Source organism: Candida parapsilosis, contig 005569 (genome assembly GCF_000182765.1).
Source record: "Candida parapsilosis strain CDC317 annotated contig 005569".
Taxonomy (NCBI): Eukaryota; Fungi; Ascomycota; class Pichiomycetes; order Serinales; family Debaryomycetaceae; genus Lodderomyces; species Lodderomyces parapsilosis.
This window is the reverse complement of record NW_023503278.1, coordinates 665,573-676,883: the sequence shown is the minus strand read 5'-3', so window position 1 is coordinate 676,883 and position 11,311 is coordinate 665,573. Positions and strand designations below refer to the sequence as shown.

General features: G+C 40.3%; 7 protein-coding genes across 7 annotated transcripts; 5 read left to right on the top strand and 2 right to left on the bottom strand. All coding sequences in view use genetic code 12, as the record gives it.

The window, feature by feature from the left end:
• Window positions 1–52: 52 nt before the first annotated feature.
• CPAR2_102980 (uncharacterized protein) lies at window positions 53–652 on the top strand (the record flags this gene model as incomplete). The annotated part of the gene is made up of 1 exon (XM_036812324.1): window positions 53–652. One exon carries the CDS (start codon window positions 53–55, stop codon window positions 650–652), a length of 600 nt encoding a protein of 199 aa, XP_036663443.1.
• A 58-nt stretch (window positions 653–710) lies between these two features.
• Window positions 711–2,894, bottom strand: CPAR2_102970 (putative metalloendopeptidase; the record flags this gene model as incomplete). Its single annotated transcript, XM_036812323.1, has 1 exon — window positions 711–2,894. The coding sequence occupies one exon, from the start codon at window positions 2,892–2,894 to the stop codon at window positions 711–713; it is 2,184 nt and encodes a 727-aa protein (XP_036663442.1).
• A 720-nt stretch (window positions 2,895–3,614) lies between these two features.
• Window positions 3,615–5,213, top strand: CPAR2_102960 (uncharacterized protein; the record flags this gene model as incomplete). Its single annotated transcript, XM_036812321.1, has 1 exon — window positions 3,615–5,213. The coding sequence occupies one exon, from the start codon at window positions 3,615–3,617 to the stop codon at window positions 5,211–5,213; it is 1,599 nt and encodes a 532-aa protein (XP_036663441.1).
• Window positions 5,214–5,250: 37 nt separating this feature from the next.
• Window positions 5,251–6,687, bottom strand: DDC1 (Ddc1p; the record flags this gene model as incomplete). The annotated part of the gene is made up of 1 exon (XM_036812320.1): window positions 5,251–6,687. The coding sequence occupies one exon, from the start codon at window positions 6,685–6,687 to the stop codon at window positions 5,251–5,253; it is 1,437 nt and encodes a 478-aa protein (XP_036663440.1).
• A 121-nt stretch (window positions 6,688–6,808) lies between these two features.
• Window positions 6,809–7,504, top strand: DCG1 (Dcg1p; the record flags this gene model as incomplete). The annotated part of the gene is made up of 1 exon (XM_036812319.1): window positions 6,809–7,504. The coding sequence occupies one exon, from the start codon at window positions 6,809–6,811 to the stop codon at window positions 7,502–7,504; it is 696 nt and encodes a 231-aa protein (XP_036663439.1).
• Window positions 7,505–7,718: 214 nt separating this feature from the next.
• OXR1 (Oxr1p) lies at window positions 7,719–8,765 on the top strand (the record flags this gene model as incomplete). Its single annotated transcript, XM_036812318.1, has 1 exon — window positions 7,719–8,765. One exon carries the CDS (start codon window positions 7,719–7,721, stop codon window positions 8,763–8,765), a length of 1,047 nt encoding a protein of 348 aa, XP_036663438.1.
• Window positions 8,766–9,598: 833 nt separating this feature from the next.
• CPAR2_102920 (uncharacterized protein) lies at window positions 9,599–11,263 on the top strand (the record flags this gene model as incomplete). The annotated part of the gene is made up of 1 exon (XM_036812317.1): window positions 9,599–11,263. One exon carries the CDS (start codon window positions 9,599–9,601, stop codon window positions 11,261–11,263), a length of 1,665 nt encoding a protein of 554 aa, XP_036663437.1.
• Between the last annotated feature and the right edge of the window lie 48 nt (window positions 11,264–11,311).

Here is an 11,311-nt window from a genome sequence, read left to right as displayed (position 1 = left end):
TTTCAGTGCTGTTTTTGATTTTTTTCTTGTTTTCCAAAACATTAAAATACACATGAGTGAAAGGGATACGAATTTAACTAATGAAGAGTTGAAGAATGCAAAGACAATAAGGGCAAACACCGAGGCGGACTCTATTGAAAACTCAAACGAAGTTTCGTCGGATGATGATTACGTTCTGAGTGATCAAGACAATTCTACAATCGACGGAACAAACAACAACCTCGATTCTCAGTTTCACGATCCAAGCAGTTTGAGTAATCATGCAAAATATTTTTCCAATACGATCCTACTGTCGCTAGACTCTAGTGATGTTGACAGGGCCCTAGTTCTTGAAGCACAAATTAGTGGGAACTTGAACAATGAGAATCAAAAGTTGCTTGACAAGACCAACCTTTTGCACGCAAAACTAGTGACGATTCAATCGTTGTGTGACACTTATTTTGCAGCCAAAGACAATTCAAAGTTGAGTAGAGTTGAAAGACTACGGAATGAAATAAGAGGGATTGAAAAACGATTACAGAGGTTGAAGCATGGTGATCGGAAATCGTTTCCGGCGTCCTTGATTAAAAGCCAGAAAAGTGGTGTTATTGAGGAATATCCAGTGGAGTATTTTCAAGCTAGAGATAAAGTTCTAGAGCGAATTCAAGAATGAGCACTATAGTTAAAACATTTGTGTCTAACTATTTGTCCTTCCGTAATCCAAGCATGTACTATTTATACGTATAGATTAACCCTAATCCGTCTAACCAACCTCCCAAATAGAAATACATACCAACTATCTCAGCATCCTTCGACGGCTTCATCAAAGACGACAAGTGGCCCCCTTGAGCGTTTCCAAACATTGGAGAGCTTCTATTTCTATTTGTCACAACTTGTATTCCATCAACCCAAGCACCATTTCTGATATTAAACCTCACAATCTCTTCACCGTTTTGTAATTCAAAGTCAGAATACGATCCCGTCTCCTTACCCACTAAAGACGAGCCATCCTTCACTTCGCCATTAACTTGTTGATGCTCTTCATGATGATGTTCGTCATGATGACCAAACACTTTTTTGAGGTAATTTCTCGGTGGCACCTTTGGTGCATGCCCAGTAGACACTCCACCAGTCTTGAAATAAAATCGAACACCATCTAGAGCTCGACCAGAATATACTCGAACCCTATAAACGGTTGCCAAATCAAAAGCAGCAACACGCATTTCACCCTTGGCACGTCCCAATAGTTCACTTTTGTATCCAGTCAATTCCCCACGACCAAAACCAAAATCGCTTTTCACCACATCCTGTTCCAGTGGTGAGCAGTGTTTTTTGAAGTTATTGATGAAGAGGTCACCGGCTAATGACATTACTCTGACTTTATACTCCTCCCCTGCATCCCTTTTAGCAGACCTCAATTTGGAAAGATATTCTGGATAATTTATCGTGCATTGGTGCACCACTCCATTACCGCCATATTCCAAAGGCAAATAAGGTTCATGGTACCGAGTCAAATCTCCATCAACAATCTCCACTATAAAAATTCCTGCATCCGACATCATAACAGCACCATTACCAGGCAGTGAATACAGCAGCGGAACTGCCAGATCTGTATACAGTGAATCTGGTTTCATTGTCGTACTGTGCACTTTTTGAAACTTGTCAACAGGTAACGAAAACAGGTCATGGTATAAAAATCTAATCAAATCTAGTCTGTTCCAGTGGCAAACTTTGGGCCACTGGCCATTCCTATCGATGAGCACCCCAGGGGAATGTGTTCTTAAGCATTCGAGCTCTCTAGTCATGAATGACCTATTCCACCATATATAATCTCTAAGCATTACCCCATCAACTTGATGTGGGCAGCCCAATAAGTGACCAATTTCATGCATGAAAGCTCCAAGACAAATATTCAAGCACTCCCAACTAGTGCCACACTCATTACAATCATTTGCTACCTCGTTCGTGGATAGTTTTGTGCTATCCAAGAAAGAGGGAGTGACTAATGGAAAGTTTTGCGGATAAGCGTGTAGTCCGTGAGACCCAAAAATAGCTAATTTAACCCCACTATCACCACCACCGAGTGCCGCATGTGTCAAAATCAAGTTGTTCTTTGTGTCATAAGTTGAGTCCAAGTACATCACAGCACATTGAATAGCTGTCCCTCTTTTTGAATCGTATATATCTGATTTCTTTATTAAATCTATTGCGTGGCTGAAAAGCCCACCCTTATCTTTAGCAGAAGGGTTCTGTTGAGCTAAATCGGGGCTCCGCAACTCAGCAACGCTTTTGGGACTTGTCAATACGTGAACTTTAACCTCTTGATGAGGTGTTGGCGACTGCACTTTATATCCAAATATTGTTTGATCCAGAGTCGTTTCCTCGACAAATTGAAAAGTCCTATTGCTAAACCCAACAGTTCTCATTTCGTCTTGTGTGTAGGCTTGCATTAACCGAGCAGCAACTTTCAATTTCTTCACTGCGTTCTCCAAGTTTGGCTGCTCACGTCGTGCCAATCGGTATTGTGGCATATCATATGTGTTTGGTGAATCCCGAGCTCTAATTAGACACATGTGCACTGGTTTGTTTTGAGGCAAAGGATTGAAGATAAGAATCAACTGTCCTCTGTCAACTATATTTGGTCTACCATTCTTGTACTCAGAGAAACCAAAGCTTGAAATTATTCCATTATCCATCACTTCAACGCGAAATTGGTTGGGTTCACCTGGCGAGACATGTACCAATGCTTTAAATTGGCCATTGTTGACTTCGAAATATTGAGGAGGAAACACCCGGTTGTCATTGTTTGTGAAGCATATAATTCCATTTTGGGTTCCCGAAGTTGTTGCACCGCTCACTATTACAGTTGGCGACGAGACGATTTCGTTGTCTCTGTAATTGAATTGAATTGTCATTTGCAGGGGGGTTTGGATGAGGGACCCTTTGGAAAGGAGCAATAGTGGCTGAGTTTGTGTTATTTTCCGAGCCGGTGCGACCAATTTATAAATCTCGTGGCATAAATTTGAGATTGTTAATACTAAACGAGAGCGGAGTTTTTCAATAGAAAGTGCATTGCCTTCACTAAGCTGAAAGGCGAAATTAACTCTTCGTCAATTTTGAGTGGCTTGACTGGAAGTATGTTGCGTTAGTTTATTGTAGGATTTTGGGGTACTTACCGCAAGAGTATAGGTGAAGAAGTTATCTCCGCTACTTTAGGGTAACCCTTAGTAGTGTGAGACCTCATACTCCAGAGTCAATGAATTAGTTCGATTTTGCGGCTCCTGCAAAATCTAAGCAAGAGCTTACCATGTTAATAAAGAGAAGGACTCTTGGCTTGTGCTTTTCAATTTTTTCGTCAAACACAATCTTTCACTCATTAGGGGGCGGGCCTAGAAGGGCAGTGAATTAGGTTACTTTGCACTCCTCCCCCCACCAAATGCGTCTCCAGCTTTTCTTTTTAATTTTTTTTTTTTGATCTTTTCTTCTTTGATGCTTAAAACTTGCCAAATTTGGATGAACAACTGAATTTCAATTGATCAATTCCACGTCCAACGCTTACCATCAAATGCAACATAGGTCAATACTGATTTCGTCCATTACTTATTGAATTGCAACTGGTTAGCCGTTTCTGCTCCATGGGTGAAAAGAGAAAATCTGATGCTTTCAAAGCAGCATCTGAACATTGGGCCAAAAGATTTAAAAACGAATCCGAACGAGTCCAAGATGATAGTGCGCACCACGAGGAAACAAAGCCATTAGGGAATAATTCAACAACAGTATCATGTTTCTCGTCTCAGATTAAGCTTTTGCATAATCCAAGTTATCCTGAACAAGACCTTACGCGTGTCAATCAGGATACAGTTCGAATTCATGACTTAATTGGATCGCTGGAATTGAAGGAAACATATCAGTTTAATTTTAATGTGGACCTCCCTTTCTTTCTATCGTTTTTGCATCCTACGTTTACAGCCAGGAAAAGAAAATTGGTTTTCATTACAGGGAATAAATTGTTAGACTCTGCTGACGAAGAGACAAAGTCAATTAAATCGAGCTACAATATTCTGGAAGTACAGGCAAATATACCGAGTAGGTTTGGTACTCATCATACAAAGATGATGATCAACTTTTTTCATGGCAATTCGGCTGAAGTGATTATCATGTCTTGCAACTTGACAAAGCTTGATTTTGGTGGTTTGACGCAAATGATTTGGCGATCGGGGCGATTGGCTCGTGGGAATACCACAGGGACAAAAAGTATAAAGTTTAAAAGCGATTTGATTGGGTATCTACGCACATATGAGAAGCCTCAAATAGATACTCTTGCTACAGCATTGGAAACATTTAGTTTTCTGGGAATTGACGTCGACTTAATTGCATCATCACCAGGACATTATGATCTAAACAATGAAGAACCTCATTATGGGTATGGAAGCCTATTTGATGCATGCAAGCGCAATGACCTCTTGATTGATAATAGGGATAAGTCTCACCATTTCAACGTTTTGGCTCAAACATCTGCAATTTCATATCCGTTTGCGGTTGAGAAGGGCGCCACCGCAGGGGTATTTACACATTTGCTTTGTCCAATGCTATTTTCAAAAAATGAAAAGTTTTGCTTGTTGGCTCCAGGTGCCCAAAGCTTGCGTCGTCATCAACTGAAACATAATTATACACCATCCATTGTCTTTCCCTCAGTTGATGAAGTTGCTGCTAGTACTGTTGGTTTTGCTGCCGGCCAAGCTATCCACTTCGATTACTCGCGATCTTATGTTCACAAGAATTATTATAACCAAGCAATCAAGCCTTATCATAAAAAATGGGATTCGGGCGATGTTAAAGTATTTACAGGAAGAGAAAGGGTGATGCCACATGTGAAACTATACATGTGCGATAATGGTGACAATTGGGAAACCATTAAATGGTGTTATATGGGAAGTCATAACTTGTCCAAGCAGGCTTGGGGTAGTAGAAAAGGTAACAAGTTTGTTAACAATGATCCCAGTCAGTATGAAGTAAATAGCTACGAGTTGGGTATTCTCGTAACACCTAGACCGAACACCAAGATGAAGCCGAGCTATCTTAGTGATGCAGGTACTGAAGGTGGAGTGACGTATATTCGAATGCCGTTCAAACTTCCACCAGCTGCTTATTCTGACAACGACAAGCCTTGGAGTGGGCACGTGTCATATGGCGAGTTGCAGGATAATAAAGGGAATACCTACAACCTAGTTTGAGATCCCTAAGTGATGCAACATGAAATTACCACTGGCTCTAGAATATAGATTTTGGCTTCTCTACTTGAGTTGGGCCAAGCTCCTCCTCGTCCTCAATCAATCTCCGTTTCAATGGTGGCTCATTAGTTTCCTCCTCTGAATCGCTATATTCAGTATCGTCGTTTCTTGCTGTTCCTAAGGAGCCTTGATTGTATGTGATAACATCTTCACTCATTTCCGAATTCATGCGACCTCTTGTTTGTTGTTGCGTCAATGTGGAGATTTCTACTTTATCGTTGCGATTACAAGGTAGTTTTCCAAACGCGAAACGAATAGATGGTTCTGGCGAAGAATTTTGTTGCGTTTCTTCTGCCTCTATATTAACCACCGCTTGCTTCTCGGTTACTGAATGGACGACAGGCACTTCCAACTCTAGTTTCCGTTTCAATCTTCGAGCATCAATTTCAACTTCATTCCCAACTTTTGTACTACTGTCACATGCAGTTATTTGTATGAATTGAACGTCAACATGTTGGCTGTTTTGCAAATCAAACAAGATGGGGTCACCGGGATTTCTGAAATAAATATGAAAGTAGTCACTGTTATTGCCAATATTTGCATACTCTTCATCAAATTGCTGCGATGTTGAGGAGGTCGCAAAAACTCCAGCTAGATTTAAAAAGTTTTTAAAATCTCGCATTCCAAAATTTAGCAACATTCGCAAAGGTGGTTCATCGGTATGTATAAGGTTACTGTCTGCTAACTCATCAAGACTTATAGTTACTGTCACGGCCATTGGTTGTTTTATGTAGTCGCGATCTTTGATGATCTCTTTAGTGTATCCACCAAACAGCACTTTTTCATTTTTGATATCGATTTTGAAATCTTCTGCTCCCGAGGGCACCATTTCAAGAAACTCTTTCGGGATGACTAAATCGATCATAATGTGGTGCGTTTTTGGTGTAGACTTTTTGCCACAGTTCTCTTGTTCATAAAAGGAATCCTTGTATTCCTTTGCAATATGGACACCCTTTCTTGCGATTGGTAGATAACCAGCTTGATACTTTTTCATAATCAACTTTTTGTTGAGTATCTCAATGAGTAGTTTGTATTTTAAATTGGATGTAGCTGGGTCACTCCACTCAATCCTCAACTTTACATATTTCATGTTGCCTGAGTCAAAATTTCGAAATAAAGCAGTGAGATGTTTTGAGTTAATCATGAATGAATACGACAGAGACAAATCGTTGCCAGAATCCCCCTTGTCAAACCCGCCCTGTACTATGTTTCTGAAATCTACTTCATAGTGACTGAAGAAGGATTGTTTGAATATAATCTCTCCGTGTGATGTGCGACTTGCATTTACCGATGATAGTGACAATCTGTCCTTCTTTATAGTGATATTAATAGATTCTGAAATAGCTGACAAAGCCGATATAGATCTACACCAGATTTGTTTGTGTTTGAACGTGTCTATCTGAGCTTCAAATCCCATGTTTTCAGGGATCTAAAGTGCACACGTTATCTCAGATTGCAATCTTTCAACCTCGATTCAATCTTTTTTTTTTTTTTACTTGTCAATAATACCACACCCTCAACTTCCTGTCTTCATCACAATGAAGATCTTGCTTGTGAACCCCAATAGCTCGGAGAAAGTCTCCCATAACATGAGGAGTGTTTTGACTCCACCACAGGGAGTTGAGTTGCAAATATACACTGCTCCGGATCTGGCTCCCCGTGAAATAACTGGTGTTGAAACATCCAAGAAATCGGAATCGGTCGTATTGGAGGATATAAAGTCACGCAATATTGCAGCTCTGTACGATGGGTTTATAGTATGCTGCTACTCAGATCACCCATTGATAAAAAGTTTAGCAGCCTTGAGCGGAAAGCCAGTAATCGGAATCATGCAAGCAACCCTTTTATATGCTCTTCTGAATCCCAATCTTCAAAAGCTGTTCATTCTCACAAGTACTAGTGGATGGGAGCCAATCCTTGATCAGGGAATTATCGACTTTCTAGGAGTTGATGAGTTTCCGACTAAGAAGTTTCAGAGAACGATAGGGTTGGATATTGCTGTCACAAATCTAGCGAATGAGGAGGAATATAGTAAAATCAGGGAGAAAGCCACTCACATTTTAAAGACTCAATACAAGGCGGACAACATTGATTGTGTTTTGTTGGGATGTGCTGGTATGGCGGGATTAAATAAAAAATTGTCTTCAGACTTTCCCGGAGTATTATTCATAGACAGTGTTGAGATTGCGTTGGAGTTACTAATAGGGCTTGTCCGGTTCTCCAATCATACTTAGACATACTATACTGCTACGAGTTGTTCAAAGAATTGAGGTGGGTCAGTTTAACTCTGTTTAAATGCGCCCTCTTCTCCGATCTATTTTTGTTCCACTTTGTAACTCTGGGGGGAAAAACAGCAAACGAAAATGATCCCGTAAATTCTTTTCTCTCTTGTACAAAATCGAAATCCACATAAAATAGAGCACTCTTTCTACCGATTTCGACGACACTATGTCTTTCTTACTCAGAAGATTCACATCGACCAGCGAGTCTGCTATAGACAATGCGGAGGAGCAGGACCAACAAGCAGAAAGAGAAGCAAACAAAGAAATCAATTCACAGAACATTGATCAGGAGGCGGAATTAAGTAATGAAAAGCTATCTGATTCGGAAAAGAAACCCAAAAAATCACGAACGACGTTCCTCAAAAGTTTGGTAGGGAGTTCGAGTAGAAACAATTCCTCGTCATCATTGACCTCTGCAAATTCGAGCAGCTCAAGTATTAACAGTGCCTTGCCACCACTACCCCCGATCGAGCTACTAGGATATGGTCCCACTGTGAGGCATAAATTGATGGACCCTGCTTTAGCCAGCGATATCCGAAACTTAATACCTGCAAGACTTCAACTTTTCGACAAGTGGTACTTGGTATATTCTCTGGAGCAGCATGGCATTTCTCTCAATTCATTGTACAGGAATTCAAACCCAGAGCATCAATTGATAGAGTATAAAAAGCGGAAGAAAGCTGATAAAGGTTTTGCTGAATCGGTTGTCAACAGGATGATGGCTAATGACACTCCAAATAATATATATGGGACAACACCAAAACGTCCACAGGGCTATGTGTTGGTGATCAAGGATAAACGTCTGTCGAGATTTGGAGCCTTTTTAAACGAATATTTAAAGCCAGTGGATCACAAGAGATATTACGGTAACGGGGAGTGCTTTTTGTGGAAATGCGAAAAGTATGATCCGTCAAAATTGAATCATGGCAACAATATGTCTTCCCTGAAATCAAAATCGGCATTCAGGTTCAAGGCATTTATGTACACTGGAATCAATGACAATGTAATATATTCCAATCATGACTTTATCGCAATCGGGTCGTCACAGGGTCAAAATGGTCTCTATATTGACAAGTCCTTGTGCAAAGGGGTGAGCTATCCGTGTGAAACTTTTGGTAACGAAATATTGTGTCAGAATAATTCATCTGACTCAAAATATGGACTGTTTGGCATACGAGGGTTGGAGGTTTGGAGGATAGGGGATCTCGAATAGTCTTAATCGTATATCTGCAACGAAATGAAATGTCGTATAGAGTCACACGTTCATCTTGAAGCTGTACACAGTGTAATATGGGAAATGTGTATCTTTGTTGGTAGGAATAAGCTACAATCGTAGTCTCTTGTCCTCTTCCTATACTTCTGAGAGGGTTTACCTTTGTCGCAAAGGAGAAAAAAATAAGAGTACACGACTTGCCCCGCCGATAAGATAAACAAAGATACGCAAAGAAAAAGAGCAAAATATATACACACTGATTATAGGAGAATAATAGAGTAATATCAACATTCGACTCAGCAACTCATTGACATATAGGCAACTCAAGCTTACACTTTTATTAAAAATTTGTTAGGATCTTCTTTTCGAGGGAATCCACGTTGATTACGCCACTGGTTGCTATGACCAACATAAACGGAACAAATAAGACTGTCAAAATTAATCGATTGTACGTTTTCCCCTTATTTCATATGTCATATTCGTAGCTCAATACTAACGCGTAAAGGCATACGAGTTCAAGTGGCAGTCACAACTACAATTCAGCGTTGGCAACATGGAAGAAACTAAAATCAGCTAAACTGGATCCGAAAATCAAGACTCAAGTAGACCCAGATGATGTTACTGAGCTGGATGCTACTCAAGAATTGGGGACGGGGCCGTATCTTGTTGAGAATGGCCCACAAGGTGAATTGTTTGTATTTTATTTGCAAGCGAAAGTCTTGGAAATCTGGGATTGGGGAAAGCCTAATCTGAGAGCGGATAGAGATACACTATACTTGCAATCCCGACTCAAGACAAGAAGCTCTTTTAACATACTATCGTTTAAGGTTTTAATGCGCAAAGAGGAGCTGTATATTGTGATAGCAGTGGTTTCGGAAAATGATGTTGACAACGTGTACATTTTATCCATCACTTCCGCCTTAATTGACGTTGCAAGTAGCATTGTACTCCCCTTTAGCTCAAAAAACTACTCCATCAAAGGAAATAGCACATTTGTTTGCATAGGGACTGACTCTGGAGCAATCCACGTTTACCGATTTGATGGTGAGAGTTTGGTTTTGAGGAGTGCCAACATAAATTCAGCTTTATCAAATATCAAAAGAAATTGCTGCAACATACCGGGAAGAACTGATGTTTGTGGGGATGAAAACCTCCTCTTGCAAACTAGTTGTAGCGATGGCTCAGCTATTTTTGACATCATTGAAGGCTGGCTCGTTTATTGTCCAACCAAATCTGAATACACTTATTTGAAAGATATAAAGAGAAACGATAATAATCGCAAGAAGACAAATACTTCAAAGAAAGACCAGTCACTCAATTATCAAGATCCCATTATCACTAACCTAACTAGCCAGTCGGTACGAAAGCAAAAAGCAAGCTTATTCACTCCCGTGAAATTATCTGGATCAACCCCCTTATACCATAAAGTCATGTCCTCTGTGTCAAAGACAACATTGGATGGAATCTTTAAAGTGTCGGAGTTATCTTCAGCAAAGTATAAGGAATACATGGAGAACAAGTTGGAGTTGAACAATATAGGCAAATCCATTGGCAAAACTCTATACACCAACCTACAAAAAAGTTCAGAATTTTTGAAACCTAACGACAACCAGATTCTTTCCATTGTTGACATAGTCAATGACCAGTTGCTTGCAACATTCAAACCACTGGGTGGTGTGTCGCTGGTTTCCTTTTCACAATATGATTTACAGCTAGCTACGTCAAATTTGCGAGGAGACCTGCTATACGTATGGGATTTATATCGTTTGCCAACTGAAATCTCCTTAGTTGGTAAGTTCTGTCGCGGTAATACCTCCGCCATCGTCAAGAACATATTCTGGTTCAACACCGAAGATGACAACCATGATACACATTCTGGGTTGGGCTGTATCACTAAAGCAACAGGATCTGTGCACTGGTACGATACAAACAGCTTATTAGGGGAAAGTAAAGCCGGCGACATCAATAAAAAGGCAAAAAGATCGAGAAAGGGTAGTAGGGAGCTGCCGAAGAATGATTGGACGCTATCTGCGTTTGAGGGAGACAAATTTTTGAATGTGCTAGACAAACAAATTGCTGTTTTAACAAAAACGGGGCGCTTGAAAATGATCAATCCGGCGAATGGGCATCACTACTATGAGTTCAAAATCCCTCACCAACCAACAGCCGCAGTGTTTTCCAATCCTGATGTTTTCCCATCTTGGAAGTCAGGAGATCAAACAAGACCGAGAAATCCACTAGCGCAAGCGGAGATAGAAACATGTGCCCCATATTTGAACTTGATCAATTGTAAGAATGTTGAATTTGCCACCTATCAGTATGAGCACGAAACTTTTAATGAGTTCGGGAACGATATGGCATTTGACAGCTTGAATGTTCGATCAATGCCGCCAGCGAAAACTGACCACTTTCCTGAAAGGGATGCAGAAAAGGTCACCTCAAATATAAGCGCATTGAGCAAAATTTATATAGATCAAGGAGATGAGGACGAGTTGTAGAAGTTTGTATAGAGAAATTTCACAGTAATTAGAGGTTAGCTCTTGAGA